The sequence below is a fragment of the Phyllobates terribilis genome, unplaced genomic scaffold, assembly GCF_046119375.1.
Source record: "Phyllobates terribilis strain yellow unplaced genomic scaffold, ASM4611937v1 Scaffold_35__1_contigs__length_13245226, whole genome shotgun sequence".
NCBI classification, from domain to species: domain Eukaryota; kingdom Metazoa; phylum Chordata; class Amphibia; order Anura; family Dendrobatidae; genus Phyllobates; species Phyllobates terribilis.
This window is the reverse complement of record NW_027362795.1, coordinates 2,348,630-2,371,537: the sequence shown is the minus strand read 5'-3', so window position 1 is coordinate 2,371,537 and position 22,908 is coordinate 2,348,630. Positions and strand designations below refer to the sequence as shown.

Sequence of the window (22,908 nt, the reverse complement as noted above, 5' to 3'; positions counted from 1 at the left end):
ACAGACTGTCCTGACAGAACACAGCTCGTCAGGACATAGCCCCAACCTCCAGCGACAGCCGGACAGTCCCATTGGATCAGGGACGGTTGGGGGGTCTCTGTATATAAGTTGTGTGTGATAATTGTAGAATTATTAATGTCTTAGCATAAAAGGATGTGCCTGAGTGTTTGTGCCGGGGTCCACATTCATGGAGGGGTTGAGGCGGTGCTGGCTGTATTATGCAGACGGCATCTGCCTGTAACAGTAGTAACCAGAAACTACTAGAAACTCTGCACCAAAATGAAGCAAATCCTTATTCTGGGACCTTCGCCTTGTACGTAACACCCCCGGATCCGGTACAAGCCGGGCAGATGTTCTCATTCATGTCATTTTCTGCTTAAGGTTCTGCGGTTTTCTGGCCAACTATAAAAAAGAAAAAGCGTAAAACAATATTTGTTTCTGCTGCATTGACATAAGTGCAATCTTTCATTACATATAAATCTATTACACGTCGGGTCAATGCTGTAAAGGACAGTAAAGTGCCATGGTTGTGGTTGTGGTTTTTGGGTCACTCAACTTCCCTCGCAAATGCAATCAGAAACTTGTAACTACTGATCTCTCCACAAGAAGAAGCCGACAACTCCATCAATGGGATCATTTTATAAAATTAGGTCTTCGCAAGATGAAAATGGTCTCACAAACCACATTTTTTTTAAATGTTCATAAAAAAACCCAAACAAACAAAAATAATAACCTTACTTTGATTTTCCCCCCATTTTTCAATACTTTATGTGCTAAATTGAATGTTGTCATTCCAAAGAACAACTAGTCCCACAAAACACAAGCCCTCCGTCTATGTGAATGAAAAAACAAAGTTATATTTTTTGGGAAAAAGGGGAGGAAAAAAACAAAAAATTGGTCTTGTCAGAATAATGTAATTGCTATATATATATATTTTTAAAATTGAATAATTTTACCCCAAAGTTGTGATCTCTTATAATATTATCATTCTTCATGTGAGATTAATCATTAGTCTGTAGATAAATCCAAACATCTGGAAGATGTAGAACAATATATCTCTGATTCTCTTCTGCCAGGATAAGCGCCTCCTTTCTGTCCTTTCTGTGATTGAGAAAACGCTTGAAAGATTCAGAAAGTCCGATGAGTTTTTGGAGCTTATTGTAAAGGGCCTTAATGACGACCTGGGAAAGAAACCACCAGAAACAAAGGATCCAACCAGGTAAGTTCTAATGATCCCATCTGATAAAATGATCAGCTTTATTTCCATGGGATTGTTCTGTAGAAGAGATGGGACCTGCAGCATTTTGATCCTGAACTTCACTATGTATAGATGTAGCAAAGCTTAATGTCACAATTCACACACCGCATTGATAAATTGTCTCAGAAGGTTAGCTCTCATAACAGAATTAACATCACTTATAGTGGAACTAAACTTACAATTTGTTTTCAGAATTGTGAAAATTATGGCACTTTGCAAAGCACTTCATTAGTTTCTTTGGCGTCATATCCATAAAATGATGATGATATTAAAGTGGCCTCCAGACCCTGCTTTTCCCCAGTGCAGGAGCGTTGCTGGGGTCCTAAGAGATCAGGGACCCCAGCCCCAAAGTACATGTTTCCCCATATAACCTCCCTGCCACTTAAAAGAGGATTTATACATATATAATTACACTATACCACTGTTACTAATCTAAAATACACTATACAAAGACCAATATTCCCAAAATTACTACTATACAAGGCCAAAATGATCCTGCTACACAATGTCCTCTACCATCACCACCACACAGTGAGTCCATATATGAAAGAAAACCCCGCAGGGTAAAAGACGATCAAAGGAGTCCAGGGAGTATAAAATCTATCATATTTATTCAGCAATAGAAGAATAGGATGATGGGGGAAGGGACACAACACATATGTGATTGTTAGACATGTAAGCAAAAAAAAGCAAGGCACGCAAGGAAGGGGCCATTCCAGGTATAATGGCTGTCTATAGTATCATCATGGGTGTACTAAAATATCCCAAAATAGACACCGCATATATTCCACTGGGGGCAGCAGTCATCATATGCAGGTGCATCTCACTAAATTACAATATCATCAAAAAGTTAATTTATTTCAGTTCTTCAATACAAACAGTGAAACTCATATATTATATAGAGTCATTACAAACAGAGAGATCTATTTCAAGTGTTTATTTCTGTTAATGTTGATGATTATGGCTTACAGCCAATGAAAACACAAAAGTTATTATCTCAGTAAATTAGAATAATTATCAAAAAACACCTGTAACGGCTTCCTAAGTGTTTCAAAATGTCCCATAGTCTGTTTCAGTAGGCTCCACAATCATGGGGAAGACTGCTGACTTGTGGTGTAATGCATGCAGGTGTCGGGGTCCTGATCCACACTCCATCCTTACCTGAGAGTGAGATACCGCACATCTGGATGAGGTGCAATACCTCTGTAGCAACCGAGCCCTCGGGGCGCTACAGATGCACCTGTATATATAAGGGGTGTGGGTGCTATCTTACTGTAAGGGGCTATGGGAGTCATCATGCTATAAATAAGGGGCAGTGGGGCCATCATATTATATAAAATGGGGAGTGGGTGCCAGAATACAGTTTATAAGGGGCTGTGGGGCCATCATAGAGTATAAAGGGAGCTGTAGGGGCCATAATATAGCGTACAAGTGGGTGTGGGGGCCATCATACAGTATATATTGGGCTGCGGGGGCCATCATACAGTGCAAAGGGAGCTGTGGGGACCATCAGACAATACATAGATAGCTGTGGGGACCATTATGCAGTGCATAGGGAGCTGTGGGGACCATTATGCAGTGCATAGGGAGATGTGGAGACCATCATACAGGGCATAGGGAGCTGTGGGGACCATTATACAGTGCGTAGGGAGCTGTGGGGACCATTATGCAGTGCATAGGGAGCTGTGGGGACCATTATGCAGTGCATAGGGAGTTGTTGGGACCATCATACCGAGTGTAGGGAGCTGTGGGGACTATCATACAGTACATAAGGAGCTGTGGGGACCATCATACAGTGTATAAGGAGCCGTGGTGACCATCATACAGTGTATAAGGAGCCGTGGGGACCATCATTCAGTGCATAAGGAGCTGCGGGGACCATCATACAGTGCGTAGAGAGCTATGGGGACCATCAGACAATGCATAGGGAGCTGTGGAGACAATCATACAGTGCCTAAGGAGCTGTGGGGACCATCATACAGTGCATAGGGAGATGTGAGGACCATCATACAGGGCATAGGGAGCTGTGGGGACCATTATGCAGTGCATAGGGAGCTGTGGGGACCATCATACCGAGCGTAGGGAGCTGCGGGGACCATCATACAGTACATAAGGAGCCGTGGGGACCATCATAAAGTGTATAAGGAGCCGTGGGACCATCATTCAGTGCATAAGGAGCTGCGGGGACCATCATACAGTGCGTAGAGAGCTATGATGACCATCATACAATGCATAGGGAGCTGTGGAGACCATCATACAATGCATAGGGAGCTGTGAAGACCATCATAAAGAGCATAGGGAGCTGTGAGGACCATCATACAGAGCACAGGGAGCTGTGGGGACCATCATACAGTGTCTAGGGAGCTGTGGGGACCCTCATACAGTATCTATGGAACTGTGGGGACAATCATACAGTGTGTAGGAAGCTGTGGGGACCATCATACAGTGTTTAGGGAGCTGTGGGGACCATCGTACAGTATCTAAGGAGCTGTGGGGACCATCATACAGTGCATAGGGGGCTGTGGGGACCATCATACAGTGCATAGGGAGCTGTGGGGACCATCATACAGAGCGTAGGGAGCTGTGGGGACCATCATACAGTGTGTATGGAGCTGTGGGACCATCATACAGTGTATAGGGAGCTGTGGGGACCATCATACAGAGCGTAGGGAGCTGTGGGGACCATGATACCAGTGCATATGGAGCTGTGGGTACCATCATACAGTGCATAGGGAGCTGTGGGGACCATCATACAGTGCATAGGGAGCTGTGGGGACCATCATACAGAGCGTAGGGAGCTGTGGGGACCATCATGCAGTATATAGGGATCTATGGGGACCATCATACAGTGCATAGGGAGCTGTGGGGACCATCATACAGTGTGTAGTGAGCTGTGGGACTATCATACAATATACAGGGTGCTATGGGGGCACTCAGGACATTATTTCTTTCAAATGGGTGCATCATCAGAAATTTCTTCTTTCACCACCCCGAAATCATCGTCCATAGACTTGAAGAAGAACTTTGTAGTTGGGTGTAGTTTGATTGTGGCTTTAAGGGGGCATTATTACTTAAAGGGGATACTCAACGGTATTTGTTGCTTGGAGGGAACAGTTCAGATATTGAAACTTTCATAAGAGCATATCTGGCATTATTACTTGCTAGGTAGCACAGTGGGGTCTTTACTACTTTCTATGGGACGCTATTATTTTTATAGGTCCCCTTTATCTGGCACACAGTCTTTGTAGCATTAATTGGTGGAGGGTAATCATAGTAATGACATAATTTTTGAAGTATTGAGGTTCCTATTCCACGTCGGAAGAGCAGGCAGCATGGGGAGGTTGTGCAGGGTGGGAATAGATGGGGACGGTGCTGGAAATGTGAGAAGTCAGATGGTCTTTGTACAGTGTGTTTTTTTATGTAGAGGCAATGGTCATATCATAATACTATGTACTCACTGTGTAGTGTTGATGGTAGAGGGCATTGTGTAGCGGGATTATTATTGCCTTATATAGAAGTAATTTTGGGAATATTGGTCTTTTAGTTGTGTATTTTAGGTTAGCAACAATGGTGTACAGTAATTATATATGTATAGGTCCTCTTTTAAGTGGCGGGGAGGTTGTATTGGGGCTTTGGCCCCTGATCTTTTAGGACCCTAGCAACGTCCCAGCATACAAGGGATATCGGGCACAAAGTGTTCTGGACGTTTCCTTTACAGTATAAAGCATTTTCCACACAGTATCCTTCCTCTGTAATATACTCCAGGACTGGTGAGGCGCACTGTCGCTCCCTATTTCGCCATAACTCGGCCTCAGCACTGCAGTGCTGATCAGCAGGTCTGCTTACTTGTTCTTCGGTTTCGCGCACTATGTCTTCCACTACTGGCACCCTTGAACCCTTGCACTCGTGACTCCCACTAGTACATCATATTCAGTGCTGCTTTGGGGTCCATAACTCGGCGTCCAATCCAAGTACCCTTCTCTGTAAGGCCACTCTGTCTCATCGGTCCAAAAAAGTCGGGCGCACTTCATGGCCGCCTCATATAGAATGAATGGAGCAGCATTTTAGCATGCGTACCACCGTTCCAATCTAAAGGGGGTGAAGGTTCCTGTAGATTGGAGCTTGTTTTCATTGGACAACCCCTTTATTTTTTCACACACTGTTTTTGCATTTAAGTCTATTTTTTGGTAAATATTCGATGACCTGGTGTAATTTGTGATGTGTTGTTGTTCACCTGAGGTTGTATTGACCTCATTTTATAACTTCTAAGGACCAGACTTTTTTTTAACCCCTTTCCAACCCATGCCGTATTAGTACGCATTTTTGCGTACTGCCCGTTCAGTGAGGGCTGCTGCGCTGAGCCCTCACTGAACCGAGCACATGTCAGCTGATTATTACAGCTGACATGTGCCCGCAACAGCCGCGGGTGGAATCGCGATCCACCCGCGGCTGTTAACCTGTTAAATGCCGCTGTCAATCTCCGACAGCGGCATTTAACGCGCGCTTCCGGGTAGCGCGTCATAAGCCCCGCCCACCGGCGACCCCGCCACGTGATCGCGGGTCGCCGATGGGCGTGCATGACAACCCAGGGTCTGCAGCAGACGCCTGTGATTGTCATGATCTCGTCGCTATGAGCGCCACCTAGTGGTCGGCGCTCATAGCACAGGACCATTTCTGCTGCATACAGGGGACCTGCTGGTCCCCTGTATGTAGCAGAGCCGATCAGACAACTGCTGCCTCTAGTCTCCTATGGAGACTATTGAAGCATGCAGTAAATGAAAAAAAAAGTTTTTAAAAAAATAAAAAAAATGAAAAAAATATAAAAGTTTAAATCACCCCCCTTTTGCCCCACTCAAAATAAAATAATAAAAAATAAACCCCACATACATATATTTGGTATCACCATGTTCAGAATCGCCCGATCTATCAAAATAAAAAAAGAATTAATCCGATTGGTAAACGGCGTAATGAGAAAAAAATTCTAAACACCAGAATTACGTTTTTTGGTCGCCGCAAAATTGCAATAAAATGCAATAACGGGCGATCAAAACATCGGATCTACCCCAAAATGTTATCAATAAAAACATCAGCCCGGCGCGCAAAAAATAAGCCCTCACCCAGCCCCAGATCACGAAAAATGGAGACGCTACAGGTCTTGGAAAATGGCGCTATTTTTTTTTTTTTTTTACCAAATTTTGGAATTTTTTTTCACCACTTAAATATAAAAGAAGCCGGGTCATTCCACATCAAGTGGACCAGTTTTAAAAATCGTCCCCACTCGACCTTCTCTGATTTTGTTGAAAATTTATAAGGATGTACATGTAGGTTTGAATAGAGGTTCTGTAAATTTTTAGAGCCAGATCTCAAATACATTGGGCAATGTTGACCTTTTACTGCAGGTTCCACCAAGCCTGCGGCTTCAGCTAAGAGGATTTTGCAAACTTTGGCACATAGCCATTAGAGTTCTATACTGGCTATGATGCTGAAATTTGGCATACTAGCTCAACTTTTGCTGCTAAACACAATAAAATTATTACCGGCCATGACAAAACAATATTTCGGCCGCAATTTTGTGTCAAAGTAGCTTGTAAAACGCGTCGCATAAAATTTATGCCAAACTTTGCCCATATATAACTCAAGACCAAAAACCAATAGTAACTGGTGCTTTGCCCTGTACACCAAACATCTACATGACTTTGCATTGCTGCAATATCACGGTCAAACCATATGTATTTGTGGAAATATTCACACCCACATATGATGAAAAACTTAAAAAAAACGAATTTTACCTATTTTTAGGTCAAATTTCTCAAAAAGGGTACCCCTAAAATATATTAATTCTGATATCATTAGAAAGAGCACATTTTTCTCTACAAGGATCATTGTTTTTTTTTTTGGAGTCTCTCAGTTTAAGAAAAGAAAAATGCCACTGAACATGGTGTTATTTATGCGCGTAATGCATTGATTTTGTGTTTGATTTTCAGATTCTTATCACATGTTACAGAGTTGTATTGTTGCTAGCAATGTCTATTATAATCAAAAACCTATAAACCTTTTTGTTTATGAAAAGTTATTGACTATTGTTACATTTTAATGCATATATTATTTATTTTTTAGCGTTGGAGAAAGAAATTGATGAAGAATCGGCCCAGTGCTCTATCGGCCTTGCGAACAATTCGAAGTGCCGCCTTAAGACATTCACCCATAGCAAGGATGAGTTGAAATTGTTTACAAGCTTTGGATTGGATGAACAGAAATTGCTGCGTCGACGAGTGGGACTAAATTTTGACGAACATTCACAAATCTGTTTACACCGTGAAGCTTCATTCTTGACCAAATATGAGCATTTGCAAAAATCGTGTTGCAATCCTTTTGGGAAGAAAGGTCATAACACCAAAAAGAATTTGCGAGCTATCAATTTGTTAGCAGCTGACCAGTTGAACGAATTTACAAAGAATGATGTGAAGCCTGGCCAGAAGATGTGTGCATCATGTCGAAAAGAATTTGCTAACAGGAAAAAATCAGCTGATCCAGTTTCCTCTGAATCAGATCCAGATGGAATGGAATGTTCTCCTGAAATTCTAAATTCAAGCTTAACATCCATTGGCGTCTCTCCTCTGAAATATCCACGGGTAAGCCAGCGGGATTCACTTGGATATGCAAGGAGAAAGATAAGCCAGGTGCAAAATGCATTTCCTAGCAAGATTGCTTCAATTGGAGGGCTTGAGCCGAAAGACATTGAGCAAACAAAAACAGCACAGTGCAAAATGTGTCTGGATTACAATCACCTTTTGGCAGATTTGAAGCAAAAGCTGCAGGTGTCCAGTCGGGCAGAAAAGGTCCAAATCTTGACATTGGCACCTAAAAGTTGGTCCATTAAGGCTATATCAGACGAATTCGGTGTCTCTGAACGAATGGTCAAACAAGCTCGAAAGCTTAAATGTGAACATGGGATCTTAGCCTTACCTAGAATCAAGTGTGGCAAGAAAGTTTCTGAGGAAGTGAAGAAAAAGGTGCAGGCTTTTTTGAGGATGATGAATTCAGTCGAATGTGCCCTGGTAAAAAAGACTATGTATCAGTGCGAATAGCAGGAGAAAAAAAGCAGATGCAAAAGCGACTATTACTGAGCAATATGAGGGAAATGTTTGTTGCCTATCAGGATCGGAAAGGCCCTGAAATTGGATTTTCCAAGTTTTGTGAGCTTCGGCCAAAGTGGTGCGTAACCGTTGGATCTGCTGGAACACATTCCGTTTGTGTGTGTACCATTCACCAAAATGTCAAACTAATGCTTGCAGCATGCCCAATCAATGATGACTACAAAGAGCTCATATGCAAAATGGTCTGTGGAATTGAATCCAAGGACTGTATGCTTGGCCGTTGTGATAAATGCCCGGGTCCTGAAGTTTTAAAAGAATTTCTAGTCAATGTGTTTGTCAACAGTGACCCTGAAGATATTATTGAGTTCAAATAATGGATTTATACTCATCGAGGCACGCTTGATACCAAACAACTGACTATAGAAGATTTCATTGAAGAATTGGTTTTGAAAATTTCTAAACTTTGTAGCCATCACTACATCGCCAAGCACCAAAGTAGCTATTTGAAATCGTTGAAGGAAAATCTGAGACCTGGAGAGCTTGTGATCCTTATGGACTTTGCTGAAAATTACTCATTTATTGTTCAAGATGCCATTCAAGGTTTCCACTGGGAAAATAGTCAAGCTACAGTACACCCATTTGTAATTTACTTCAAGGAGTTAAATGGTGAAGCTGCGCAGAACATCAGCTTGTGCATAATCAGTGATTGCTCACGACATGACACAGTTGCAGTCCACACTTTCTTAACAGTAATTGTGGAGTATCTCAAGACTCTCATCTATGGGATTCGTCATATCCACTACTTCAGCGATGGATCTGCAGCCCAGTACAAAAATGTAAAAAATTTTCTCAACTTGTGCCACCACAATGCTGATTTCAATATCAGCGCTGAATGGAATTTTTTTGGTACCAGTCATGGAAAGTCACCCTGTGATGGGATTGGAGGGACAGCAAAGAGGTTGGCAGCTCGTACCAGTCTTCAACGCCCAACTGAAAACCAAATACTGACCCCGGTGGATTTATTCAACTTTTGCAACGAGCAAATGCATGGAATCAAATTTTTTTTTTGTTCCAAAAGAAAAAATTGATGAAATACGGGTAGTTCAAGAGGAAAGGTTCAAAGATGGACATACAATTGCTGGAACAAGAGAAAATCACCAGTTTGTGCAAATTGATGACAAAAAGATTCACATTTCAAGGGTGTCAAATGACCCAGCATCTTTCATTGCCCATGTAGATAGATCTGTCAGATCAGAAATGCCTTTTGTGCCAATTGCAAACCTCCAGCCAGGGCAATACATTGCCTGCATTTACGATAGGAACTGGTGGATTGGAAATATTTCTGAAATTTCAGTCGACGACCATGATGCATTAATAAATTTTATGCATCCTCATGGACCAGCTAGCTTCTTTCACTGGCCTGTGAGAAATGATACATGCTGGATTCCCGAGCAGTCAATCATTGCAATAATTCCAGCACCAGCTGCAACAGCAGTGGGCCGACAATACAGCTTCTCTGAACCGATTATGTTGCAAATTCAGCAACAATTCCAGATCACTTAGACTGAACATTATGGTTTTGGAACCAACAAAAGATACCCAATATTAGGCTTGGGATCCTAGGCAAAGACACCCACCCTCAGGCTTCGGAACCTGCGATAAAGAGACCGCCCGCGGCTGGCCTTGCACGGCTATCGGCCATGGCTCCTAGGTGATGGGGCTGCCAATTCTCGAAAGACAGCATTATTACAATTCTTAATAGGATTATAATACCAATTCTTAGGGAATTGGTTGTGGTATAACCACCATGGACCAACGCAAGGGTTTGAATAGTGCAGTTACCATTCATTGCTTATTAATAAATAACACCATGTTCAGTGGCATTTTTCTTTTCTTAAACTGAGAGACTCCAAAAAAAAAAAAACAATGATCCTTGTAGAGGAAAATGTGCTCTTTCTAATGATATCAGAATTAATATATTTTATGGGTACCCTTTTTGAGAAATTTGACCTAAAAATAGGTAAAATTCGTTTTTTTTAAGTTTTTCATCATATGTGTGTGTGAATATTTCCACAAATACATATGATTTGACCGTGATATTGCAGCAATGCAAAGTCATGGAGATGTTTGATGTACAGGGCAAAGCACCAGTTACTATTGGTTTTTGGTCTTGAGTTATATATGAGCAAAGTTTGGCATAAATTTTATGCGACGCGTTTTACAAGCTACTTTGACACAAAATTGAGGCCGAAATATTGTTTTGTCATAGCCGGTAATAATTTTATCGTGTTTAGCAGCAAAAGTTGAGCTAGTATACCAAATTTCAGCATCATAGCCAGTATAGAACTCTAATGGCTATGTGCCAAAGTTTGCAAAATCCTCTTAGCTGAAGCCGCAGGCTTGGTGGAACCTCCAGTGAAAGGTCAACAGTGCCCAATGTATTTGAGAACTGGCCCTACATGTACATCCTTATAAATTTTCAGCAAAATCGGAGGTCGAGTGGGGACCACTGGTCCACTTGACATGGAATGACTCAATCCTATACATGTTTGGTGTCTATGAACTCGTAATGACCTGTAGAATAAGAATGGCAGGTCAGTTTTAGCATTCAGTGAACGTGGTAAAAAAAATAAATAAAAAACAACTGTGGTATTGCACTTTTTTTGTAATTTTACCGCACTTTGAATTTTTTTCCCGTTTTCCCGTACATGATATGGTAAAACTAGTAATGGCGCTGAAAAGTACAACTCGTCCCGCAAAAAATAAGCCCTCACATGGCCATATTGCCCAAACAATAAAAACGCTATGGCTCTGGGAACAAGGGGAGCAAAAAACGAAAAAGCAAAAACGGAAAAAGCTCTGTTCCTTAAGGGGTTAATATATCCTGAATAGAACACAATAGAATTGTATGGAAAACATTATTGTGTTCTTCACAATTCAAGGCAACGTGTCCTTATGAGATCTTTTTCTTGAAGGTATATGGCCCTCAGGTTCTTTATCACCATGCAATCTGAAGAGCCAACTTAGACTAAGGCTGTGTTCACACGATGCGTATTTCATGCGTTTCCGCGGCGTTTTTGCAGTTGCGTAAACGCCGCGGAAACGCATGAAAAACGCATGGTAGAAGGGCAGCAATGTTCCCCAATGGAAATCCGCATGTGCTGTGCCCATGATGCGGATTTTTCCGCAGCGTTAACGCTGCGGTCAAAAATCCGCAGCATGTCAATTAATTTTGCGGAAACGCGGCGATTTCGCCGCCATTGACTTGCATTAGAACGCGCCAATTCCGCTAGACAGCATTTGTACTTGCGTAATTGGTGCGTTCTAATGTGCGGATGGTACCCGGGTGTGGAGGAGAGGAGAGTCTCATCTACACCCAGGTACCATTAAAAAAGCTGTAAAAAGAAGAATAAAATAAAAAATAAATGTATTCTTACCTTCTGTCGGCCCGCGCAGCACTCCCGCTTGGTTCCCGGCACTTGCAGTGAGTTGTAGGACCTGCGGTGACGTCAGAGTCATGTGACGGGTCACGTGACGCTGACGTCGGCAGGTCTTTCAATTCAAAGTTGCCGGGAGAACGGAGTGAGCAGGACAGCGCGGGCCATCGGAGGTAAGTATATACACTCTCTCGGGTCACACTATATAAATCCATGCTGTTTGCATGGATTTATATAGTGTGACCTAGTTATCAAGCACTTTCCAGGTGATGCTAAGATCGCCTGGAAAGCGCTTGTCAATCTGCATACGGAAACGCATGTGAATCTGCATGTGGATCCGCATGTATTCTGCAGGAAAAACGCATGCACAATCTGCATGCGTTTTTTCTGCCAGGGAGATGCAGAAATGATGCAGAAATTTTCTGCTTCATTTCTGCATCGTGTGCACATACCCTAAGAGTGGCCACCACTGGGCATACACCATGGTGCAGCAAGGGCTAGCAATCTGTCCCTCCAATTGTGTGGGTACTTATTGCTTAGGGAATGTCAGTCCAATTCTTCTTTTTAAGAGGGTTCACTGTATGTGCATCTCTGTGCCCGAAGAATATTAACCTGGTGTTACTGTATTACTGCTGTTCCAAGTGGCAAGCACATGGTTCTCTTAGAGACAGTACCCTTGTTTAAACCCAAGTAGACTTGAATTGGAAAGGCCACTGGTCAGGACCAGGACTCTGGTTGCGTACGGTGATGGCGGCATGCACGGTTTCTATGTACGTGTCTGTGTGTAGTCAGAAAAGAATTTCAGTGGTGGCCTAATAACTGCAAGGACCGACGGAGGTGTTGGACAAAGGGAAACGAGTGGCTACAGAACGGTTGGTAAATGTGGGTCACTTCATGCGAATATTGGCCACTGATGACTGAGGCCTCCCTCCTGGTTTGGTCCTGGAGCCCCCCGGCCACTTGTTGAACATCTTTACTGTTTTTTACTGTTACACAAGACCCTGTGTCCCGTTCTTCAGTCTTCTTTCTGTAGCATGGTGTGTATGACGTCCTGTATACAATGTTACTGCTCCATCACAGACTGAACCCCAGAACAATTGTCATGGAATTTGGTACCAGAGTTGATATTATGACATCTTCTCTCTGTGTATGGGGCCCCCATATTTTGTGATTACTCTTATCATTCTCACTGTGTAAGGTGAAATCCAGGAAAAAAAAAACACACAAAACTATATATATATATATATATATATATATATATATATATATATAATTTATTTTTTTATTGAAATAGCAATAAGCAACATTGTAATGAAAATATTACTGGTCCTTTAAGAAATTAAACTATGGTCACAGTCACTCTCAGATTGGCCCCGGTGGAGACCACAAAACGAGCTGCGGTCATTGGGGACCACCTGAGAGTCGTTGGGACCCAAAGATCCAGAAGAAGGCAAAGAAACCCCCCCAAAAGAATTCTGATTCAGGGGGGGGGTAATTCCTTCCTGACCCCATTTTTGGCGATCGGATATTTCCCTGGATCTCGTGTATCCTGCTGCTTATTGCTGTATATAACATAGGCTTACGTTATGTGAACAATGGCCAAATAGCTGTTGGCTGAGAACTCGTCCTGTATGATAAAATCTGCGATGGAGGTTCCTAATACAATCACTGAGCTTAGAAGCTCTGTCGGCGTGGCCCACTGAGCCAAGTGATTGGCTGCAGCACTGCAGTCATGATGTCACCCTTGAAGCCAGTGACTAAAGATCAGCGGCAGCGGTGAAGTGCTGGAACTGGAGCAGGAGGTAGTAAAGCTTCATCTGTTCTACTTAAGTGACGATTTATAGGATTTATATTTAAGTGATGAAAAAAAAATTCAGAAATTTGTAAAAAAAATATTAAAAATAATTTGCTTGTGTCGCCACTTTCCGAGATCCGAAAGCCGTGGCGTTTCCATTTTTCGGGAATGGGGCTGCGTGAGGGCTAGTTTTTTGCACCACAAACTGATGGTTATATTGATATCATTTTGGGGTATATACAATGTTTTGATTGTCTGTTATTATTTATTTTTTTCTTGTTGCAACGACTGAAAATCTGTAATTCTGGCATTTTATTTAATTTTCTAGTTACGCCGTTTACTAAATGGATTAATTTATTTTATATTTTGATGGATCTGACTTTTACAAACGCAGCGATACCAAATATGTGTATTTTTTAAATGTTTTATATTTCTTAATATTTAATGGGGGGGAAAACTGGGATGATTTGAACTTTTATACTTTTTTCTTTTTTTTTTAACTTTTCACTGTATTTGTCTCTTTAGAGGGCTTGAACCTGCAATCATCTGATTGCTTGTGCTATATACAGCATTGCTATATATAGCAGAAATCACGGTCTCCTATGAACACTAGCAACAGGCTGGCTGTCACAGGAATACAGTGATGACAGACAGTGTGCAGTGATGGGGCCACACATACCAGGATTGGGGGGGTGAGGAGGCCCCACATACCAGGATTGGGGGATGAGGGGGCCATGCATACCAGGATTGGGGGTTGAGGGGGCCACACATACCAGGATTGGGGGATGAGAAGGCCACACATACCAGGATTGGGGGATGAGGAGGCCACACATACAAGGATTGGGGGATAAGGAGGCCACACATACCAAGATTGGGGGATTAGGAGGCCACAGATACCAAGATTGGGGGATGAGGAGGCGATATATACCAGGATTTGGGGATGAGGAGGCCACACATACCAGGATTGGGGGATGAGGAGGCCACGCATACCAGGATTGGGGGATGAGGGGCCACGCATACCAGGATTGGGGGCTGAGGGGGCCACGTATGCCAGGATTGGGGGATGAGGGGGGGCACACATACCAGGATTGGGGGGATGAGGGGTGCCATGCATACCAGGATTGGGGGATGAAGAGGCCATACATACCAGGATTGGGGGATGAGGAGACCATTCATATTAGGATTGGGGGATGAGACCATGCATACCAGGATTGGGGGATGAGGGGGGGGCTATGCATGCCAGGATTGGGGGATGAGTGGTGCTATGCATACCAGGATTGGTGGATGAGGGGTGGCCATGCATACCAGGATTGGGGGATGAGGGGTGGGGCATGCATACCAGGATTGGGGGATGAGGGGTGCCATATGTACCAGGATTGGGGGATGAGGGGTGCCATACATACTAGGATTGGTGATGAGGGAGCCATACATATCAGGATGGTGAAATTTTCCAGTAGCTGCTCCATTTCCCACCCTAGGCTTATACTCAACTCAATACGTTTTCCCAGTTTTTTTGTGGTAAAATTAGGGGCCTCGGCTTGTACTCGAGTCGCCTTATTTAAAACATACGGTATTTTAAAATCAGTGAGTACGTGGTGCACATAATACTGCAGGACTGTGTGGTGCATTATACTATATGGGGGCTGCATTTTACCCTTTGGGGTGTGAAATATACTGTATGGAGGACTATGGGGAGTGCATTATATTCTATCGAGAACCATGGGAAGTTCATTATACTATATGGAGGATTATGGGGGGTGCAATATACTATATGGAGGATTTTGGAGGGTGCATTATACTATATGGAGGATTATGGGTGGCATATTATACTATATGGAAGTCTATGTGGGGCCATTATGATATTTTGAGGGCTCTGTGGGGGTACGTTATACTGTTCTAGATGGTGGCCCGATTCTAATGCATCGGGTATTCTAGAATATGCATGCGGCCGACCGGGCGCGACTAAGCAGCGAAGCAGTGTTTAAATGGGTTGTGCACTACTTTAAATTAACTTCACAATGTATCCCCTCGGTGCCCCTAATGAATTTTGTAATTACGTCATGTTGTCAATACTGATTGTTACAACATCGCTGACGACGCACAGCCAGCACGTAATTCTCCCGGCTGCCGCCGGCTGTTGCTTCCGCTTACATCACGACTATTTGCGTCTGCAGCCCGGGGTCTGTTCCGCGTACCACAGTGAATGACGGGCTGTGGCCGGGCTTATCCTCCATCATGTCACATCCAGCATCTACCGCGCGCTCTGTCAATGTATGCTTGTGCGGTGAATGCCAGGTGTGACGGGATGTGGATAACTCCGGCCACAGACCATCACTCACCATGGAACGCGAAACAGGAGACTCCTTGGGTGCAGGTGCAAATAGTTGTGACATAAGCGGAAGCAAGAGCCAGCTTCAGGCGGGGGTACATGCTGCCTGTGCGCAGTCACCCGAGTATAAGCCGAGACCCATAATTTTTCAACAAAAAAAAAGGGACAATTTATTGACTTGAGGATAAACCTAGGGTGGGAAATGCAGCACCTACTGTTAAATTTCCATATGCTGGTATGTATGGCTTCCTCATTCCCTAATTGTGGTTTGTATGGCTCCGTCATTCCCCTAATCCTGGTTTGTATGGCTGCCTTTTCTTGGATTGTACGGCTTCCTCATCCTAGCTTGTATGGCCGCCTTATCGTGGTTTTGTATGACCTACTCATTCCCCGATCTCCACAGCACAGTTAAAAAACTAAACTCTAATACACACCTTGCTTCCTTTTCTCCTCTCCAGCGTTGTCTGTTCTGTTTTCAGCAGCTCCTGGCAGGATCTGAGGCACAGCACGCGCTCTCAGATACTGCTCTGAGTTGCTGCTGTCTGTAGATTCGGTCCTTTCCACGCCAGGACTAAGTGTGTGGAGAGGCACAAATCTGCATTCAGTTTAGTAGCACATGCTGCAGATGCCGCTATGAAGATTTAAGAATAATACAATGAATACACAGAATTTTCTGTGTAAAACAATACTTTATTATTAAATATTATTGCTAGAACTTAATACAACTGAACAAAATTATTAAACAGATGATCGAAATATATAAACTATTCCATGAATATCTAACTATTTTAAAATAAATCATCGGACAAAACAAGTACGACCCTAGAATATATTGCTTAACAATATCAACCTAAAATATTTTTGTACATGACATTTTTGGTGAATACTTTTGGACTATCTGTAAGCAACTTTCCTTGTAAATGGGTATCCAAAACTTGCACCTTGACATTGGATCTCATCTTAACTCTTGAAAATGCAACATAGAGTTGTCCATGACCAAAAACGGGCTCCGGTAAATATATGCCAACACGGTGTAGAGTTTGACCTTGTGACTTGTTTATTGTCATGGCAAATGCTGGTTTTACTGGAAACTGTCGACGTCGAAGCCTAAATGGAAATCCGGTGTCCGAAGGACATAAATCAATGCGTGGAATGAACACTTCGTCTCCTTTTGAAGATCCAGTGATCACTCTTGATTGAATTATGTGGGAATGGAGTCCAGTAACAATAAGGCGAGTTCCATTACATAGACCATTTCTGGTATTTAGATTCCGCAGCAACATTACGATTGTTCCAACTTTAAGTTGTAGTCTGTGGGATGGCATTCCTGATGGCGTAACACTATTTAAAAATTCAACTGGATAATGCTCTCTTTCAACTTCATTGTCTACATCCACCGAATCATCACTTTTGTATAATTTATACTCTCCAGGCATTCTATCCATCACACGGGAATTTAGCAGAGCTACGTCATCGTTCTTGGGACAGAGAATTGCTTAGGAAGAGGCCCTCTCAACACTGCTTTGGTCGTTCACATCAATTTCAACACGTTGTCCAAAAACATCACTTACGATGCAGTCAGCGCACAACATGTCTTTTGGTATTTCAATAATGTCTTCTCCAAGGTTATATTCATTGCTAAGTTCACCATTACCAAGTTTAAGAAGCCAGTTGCTGTACTCTGGGTCAGAAGATCGCATGCTGTTAATTAGTTGGAGTTTATTAAACTGTTTCCAAAGGTCAGACATTTTTAAGGTGGACTCGATAATATTTGTTCTTGTTCCATTTGGTACAACTGGAAGGCATTGCCTAAAATCTCCGCCAAGGACAAAAACTTTACCTCCAGAAGGAATTTCATTTTTTTCTGCAACATTTGTAGTCATAACTTCACGCAGAAGTCTGTCAATTAAGCTCAAAGCATATTTGGGTGCCATGGTGCACTCATCAAGTATCAAAAGATTTGCACTGTTTAACTGTTTTCCTGCAAATGTGTCTTGTTTGATTCTGGAAACGAAGATTTCATTGACTGGAACTGGTATCCCAAAGAGTGAATGCATAGTGCGACCTCCTCGTAAAAGGTTTGCTGCAATACCTGTTGTAGCCGATGGCAATACGACTTTTCCCAACCCTCTAACGTGATGCATTAGAACTTCCTAGAGGTATGTTTTACCGCTGCCTCCAGGACCGTCAATAAAGAAACATTTTGGCGTTGGATCGGCTTGGTTTTCTACAGCGCTCACAATAGTGTCATATGCAATCCGTTGTTGTTGATTTAAGGAGTTTTTCTTCTCTGTTGCCAACAATAATTCATAAGCTTCGTCATACTCTTGAATTTGTGGAACTTGACTTGCAGGCTGTGGCAAATTAAAGTCTGAAAATGTTTTTACATGCAGTAGTAGGACATTTTGGACATCTTGCATGGCATAAGATTCGCAATTTTGACAATTTCCACTTCTGTTGTGAAGACGTAAGCAGTAATCCTCTATTATATGTTCTTTGAAATTTGTCCAAAGTTGAGCCGGATTTGTAGGTGGTCCAAATACACAAATGTAGGCAAACAACTCGCGTAGTTTCTTAGGCATATGTAGGGTAACTGCGTCTTCTAAAGTAAGTGTCCACACAGTATCATCCAATAGAAGTCCTAAAGCTAAAGCTGCAGCTTTAAATGTATCGTGCAATACTCCGTTAACTGTTTTCAAATCGTCGTAACTTCTAGCTCCTTTGACATGCAGTAGCAACAGCCGTAGGCAATATCTTTCTTGATCCTTGACACTAACAGTATACATGCGTCTAATTATTCTGCTAAGTCCTCGTTGTCTTGGATTCCAAGTTTTATTCCAAACGTAATGCTCTGGAATCTCTCGATACAAATACTGCCTAACGTTTTCCTCATGTTGGTTCAGCTAAAACCATTCCATTAATGTTGACGTTGTGCTTAAAGTTTTTGAGACATCTTTGAGTATTTTCAAATAAATAAAGCTGCTGTTGATTTGGTAAATGAATAGCTAAACGTATAATGGCATGGGACTGTGAATGCATTAGAAACGCAAATATCCTCCAAGCAGCTTCTGGAGCACTCACATATCTTGAGTCAACAAAACTTGATTCATCGTGATTGACTGTTTTCTGTTGTATTTCGACGTTAGCTTTGTCATGCCCCTTGTAGATGTACTTGAAAAGATATTTTACACTTTTTATTGAAGCGCAGATTTCAACGTTGATGTGACAGTTGTAGCGTTTTAATAAGTACGGGTTGTATGGGACTATCCATGAGTTATTTATAATTTTTTTGCTGCGTACAATGTTATCAATGTATTGTCGCCGGTAGGATGGGTAGCCATCCAAATCTTTAACAGTGTGCTGTTTCAACTGCTTAGGAAACCCTTTTGTACACTTTCAGTTTTACATGCATGGACTTTTTGGATTTGCTGCAAAGCTTGGGCCATGAACCATATGACAGACTACAATATTATACAATTCAGGATACTTTTCTTGGTTAGGAATTTCAGCCCACACTATGTTGTCAATTTCTTCCTCCGTGCGAAACTTGGAATCCAAGTCTAAGATAATTAGTGTATGCGCATGTGGAAGACCTCGTTTCTGAAACTCTATGACGTGTACCATTGCTATGACTGTTCCAAAAAGCCCATTTTTGATGTCTTTCAAATTTGCTGCTGAGTTTTAGTCGAAATACGCGTGCAACTAAGTCCAGCCTGTGTTCAATTTGCTGCCAGGGTTCTAGATTTTCGGTAATTTCTAGCCATTTAGGATTACAGGTCATTGTTACAAAAATGTCTGGTCTTCCATACTTTAGTATTGCCATTGCATCTTGATAACGCTGTTGCATGTTGCGGGGGCTACCTTCAAACGACGACGGGAGAATTACTGTTTTTCCAATTGGAATTCCCTTTTGAATTGATTGTTTTTGCAAATGTTCTTGAAGAACGCAGTAGTCTTCAACTTTAAGTTGTTTTTGGTTCATTCGTATGAAATTTAGATGATTAGCTTCAATTTTAACGTATGCGTTGACTAAGTACTGTTGTGTCAGTTTACCACAGTTTAAAATAGGATTGAAGTAATTTCGGACAGACAGAAGAAAACTGTAGTACTGCAGTTGCGTAATTCTTCTTGAAGTTCTTTGCTGGTGTAGGTTTTCATGCCACCCTTGATCACCTCTTGGAAAGAATAGCGCATACAGAAGAGCATCAATTCATTGTGTTTTAGGAATGAAAGGGTTGTTTTGGTCTGGCTTAAGATGGACTAATATATCCCTTTGAAAAGGAGGCTCTCCATCAACGTTTTTAAAAACAACTGCGACCTCACTTACACGTGGTTTGTTGTAACATCGGGGATCTTTTTACGTTCTTGTTTAATGGTCATGATAATAGAAGTCATTTTAGTCCCATTTTGTATAGCCCTCTGTTCCTCCTCAGTTTCGACTTATTTTAGCATGCGATATGCGGCAGCAAATGGGCTGATTTTTTGTAACTGTACGGCAATCAGGTTCATCAGTTCAGCATTACACTTTTAATTTTCTTTCAGGTTCATCCTTTGTTCTGTAGCCTCATTTGTATCAAAGATGTATAATTGTGCAAATTTTGGTGGTTGTCCTATTTCTGGGTGAAGTGTTCCAGTGCGATGGTAGATCTGGCCGTGAATTTTAAAACAATACGGTCCGAATCCAGGGGCCGGTGCAATGTTGGCACCAAATGAAGCAAACGCATGACAACTGTTGATACTTCTGATATTTTCCATAAAGTTTCTACTGTGTTCATGCTTTCCTTTCATCAAGTGCTCAAACAAATCTGAGTAGTGATGTCTCAGTAGCATAACTTTTCCTTTTTGGCAGCATTGAGTATACTGATTGTCAGATGGTTTTTCATCAATGAAATTCAGACAGTCGCTTTTAGAGCAAACTGCAACCATATTCCCACAGTAGTGTTGAATAATTATAGTTCCATTGTCTGTTACGTAACGCGCAAGTTGTTGAATATTCTGCTGGGTTTGCCTTAGTTGGTAGAGCATTAGTTTTTTATAAATTTGGCGATCGTGTTGTTGTCTGTTTGCCCTGGATTCTGGAGATTCAGTCACCCGACATTGTCTATGGGATTCCGCATCGCATTCATGCCTAGCAGCAGTGTGTTGCGGTGTCTCCCGTTCCCGACGTTGTTTGTGAGATTCCGCATCCTGGGCTTGTCTGGTGGCAGTGTGTTGTGGTGTCTCCTGTTCCCGACATTTTCTGTGAGATTCCGCATTCTGGGCTTGTCTGGTGGCAGTGTGTTGCAGTGTCTCCCGTTCCCAACGTTGTCTGTGAGATTCCGCATCCTGGGCTTGTCTGGCGGCAGTGTGTTGTGGTGTCTGTTGCTCTCGACGTTGTCGTTTCCTTGCTGCTTCTGCTACTTTTCTGTCATCCTCAGTGGTGTATTTTCGCTTACGACCCATTGGAAGACAGGAAGCGTAAATTGTGATAACGTGCAGTAAAGAAGTATCTGTTCAGCGCGCTGTGACTGGCAGAACGTGTTCACTGAACGTGACAGAAGTACATCACACACTGTGACTGACAAAACATGTTCAGTACGTTATGGGCAGTTGGTGAGTCACATGACCACATGGGCGGAGTCAGCCCTGCTATCTCCCGACGGTGGCATACTTATTTTAAATCCGGCGGCAATTGGCCGGAGAGCGTGTTTAAATTTGGCGCCAAAATCGCTGATTGGTCGCGGCCGGCACCAATCAGCAGAGCGTTGTTTAAATTTGGCGCCAATATAGCTGATTGGTTGTGGCCGCAACTAATCAGCAGAGCGGTTTTGAAATTTGGCGCCAATATCGCTGATTGGTCGCGGCCGGCGGCTGCGACAAATCAGCGAACCGTGTTAGTGAGGACTGGGGAGCGGCGCTGACTGTGCTGGTACTTCCGCTGCCAGCAGCCGGGAGATGACCGGCTAGCACCGATCATCTCCCGGCTGCATTGCCGCTGACCTCCATGCGGCTACCGTCGGGAGATCAGCGGCTAGGGCCGCTGATCTCCCGACGGCAAGTGTGAAGGGAGGACCGCAGAGCGAGGCCGCCGGTCGGGGTACTTCTGCTGCGAGCAGCCGGGAGATGACCGTTTAGCACCGCTCATCTCCCAGCTGCATCGCCGCTGATCTCCCGACGGTGGCCTGCATGTTTCAAATCCGACGCCAATTCGCAGCCGGGCTGCGCCAGTCGCTGATTGGTCGTGGCCGGCTGGCCGCGACCAATCACGGAAGCGAGATTTTAAATTTCGCGCCAATATCACTGATTGGTCGCGACCGCGACCAATCAGCAGAGCGGTGTTTAAATTTGGTGCCAATATCGCTGAATGGTCGCGGCCGGCGGCTGCGACCAATCAGCGAACCGTGTTAGTGAGGATTGGGGAGCGGCGCTGGCTGTGCGGGTACTTCCTCTTGAAGCTCATCAAGAGAATGCCAAGAGTGTGCAAAGCAGTCATCAAAGCAAAAGGTGGCTACTTTGAAGAACCTAGAATATAAGACATATTTTCAGTTGTTTCACACTTTTTTGTAAAGTATATTATTCCACATGTGTTAATTCATAGTTTTGATGCCTTCAGTGTGAATGTACAATTTTCATAGTCATGAAAATACAGAAAAATCTTTAAATGAGGTGTGTCTAAACTTTTGGTATGTACTGTGGCTGTAAGTATTCTATAGGATTCATGCTACTCTTTTTGCTGTCGTTCTTTAATCTTTTTTCCTACTTAGGTGCATTTTCTAGGCTTTAATATGTATTAGGATATACAATGCTCAAAAAAATAAAGGGAACACTTAAACAACAGAATATAACTCCAAGTGAATCAAACTTCTGTGAAATCAAACTGTCCACTTAGGAAGCAACACTGATTGACAATCAATTTCACATGCTGTTGTGCAAATGGAATAGACAATAGATGGAAATTATTGGCAATTATCAAGACACCCTCAATAAAAGAGTGGTTCTGCAGGTGGGGACCA

General features: G+C 42.8%; 1 protein-coding gene and 1 pseudogene across 1 annotated transcript; one reads left to right on the top strand and one right to left on the bottom strand.

Annotated features, from left to right (window-relative positions):
* The window catches only part of LOC141182693 (uncharacterized), a 163,152-nt pseudogene that overhangs the window by 84,194 nt on the left and 56,050 nt on the right, over positions 1-22,908 (bottom strand).
* Positions 1,079-10,251, top strand: LOC141182592 (uncharacterized). The gene is made up of 2 exons (XM_073660748.1): positions 1,079-1,219; positions 7,376-10,251. The coding sequence occupies exons 1-2, from the start codon at positions 1,174-1,176 to the stop codon at positions 8,344-8,346; spliced, it is 1,017 nt and encodes a 338-aa protein (XP_073516849.1). The 5' UTR covers positions 1,079-1,173; the 3' UTR covers positions 8,347-10,251.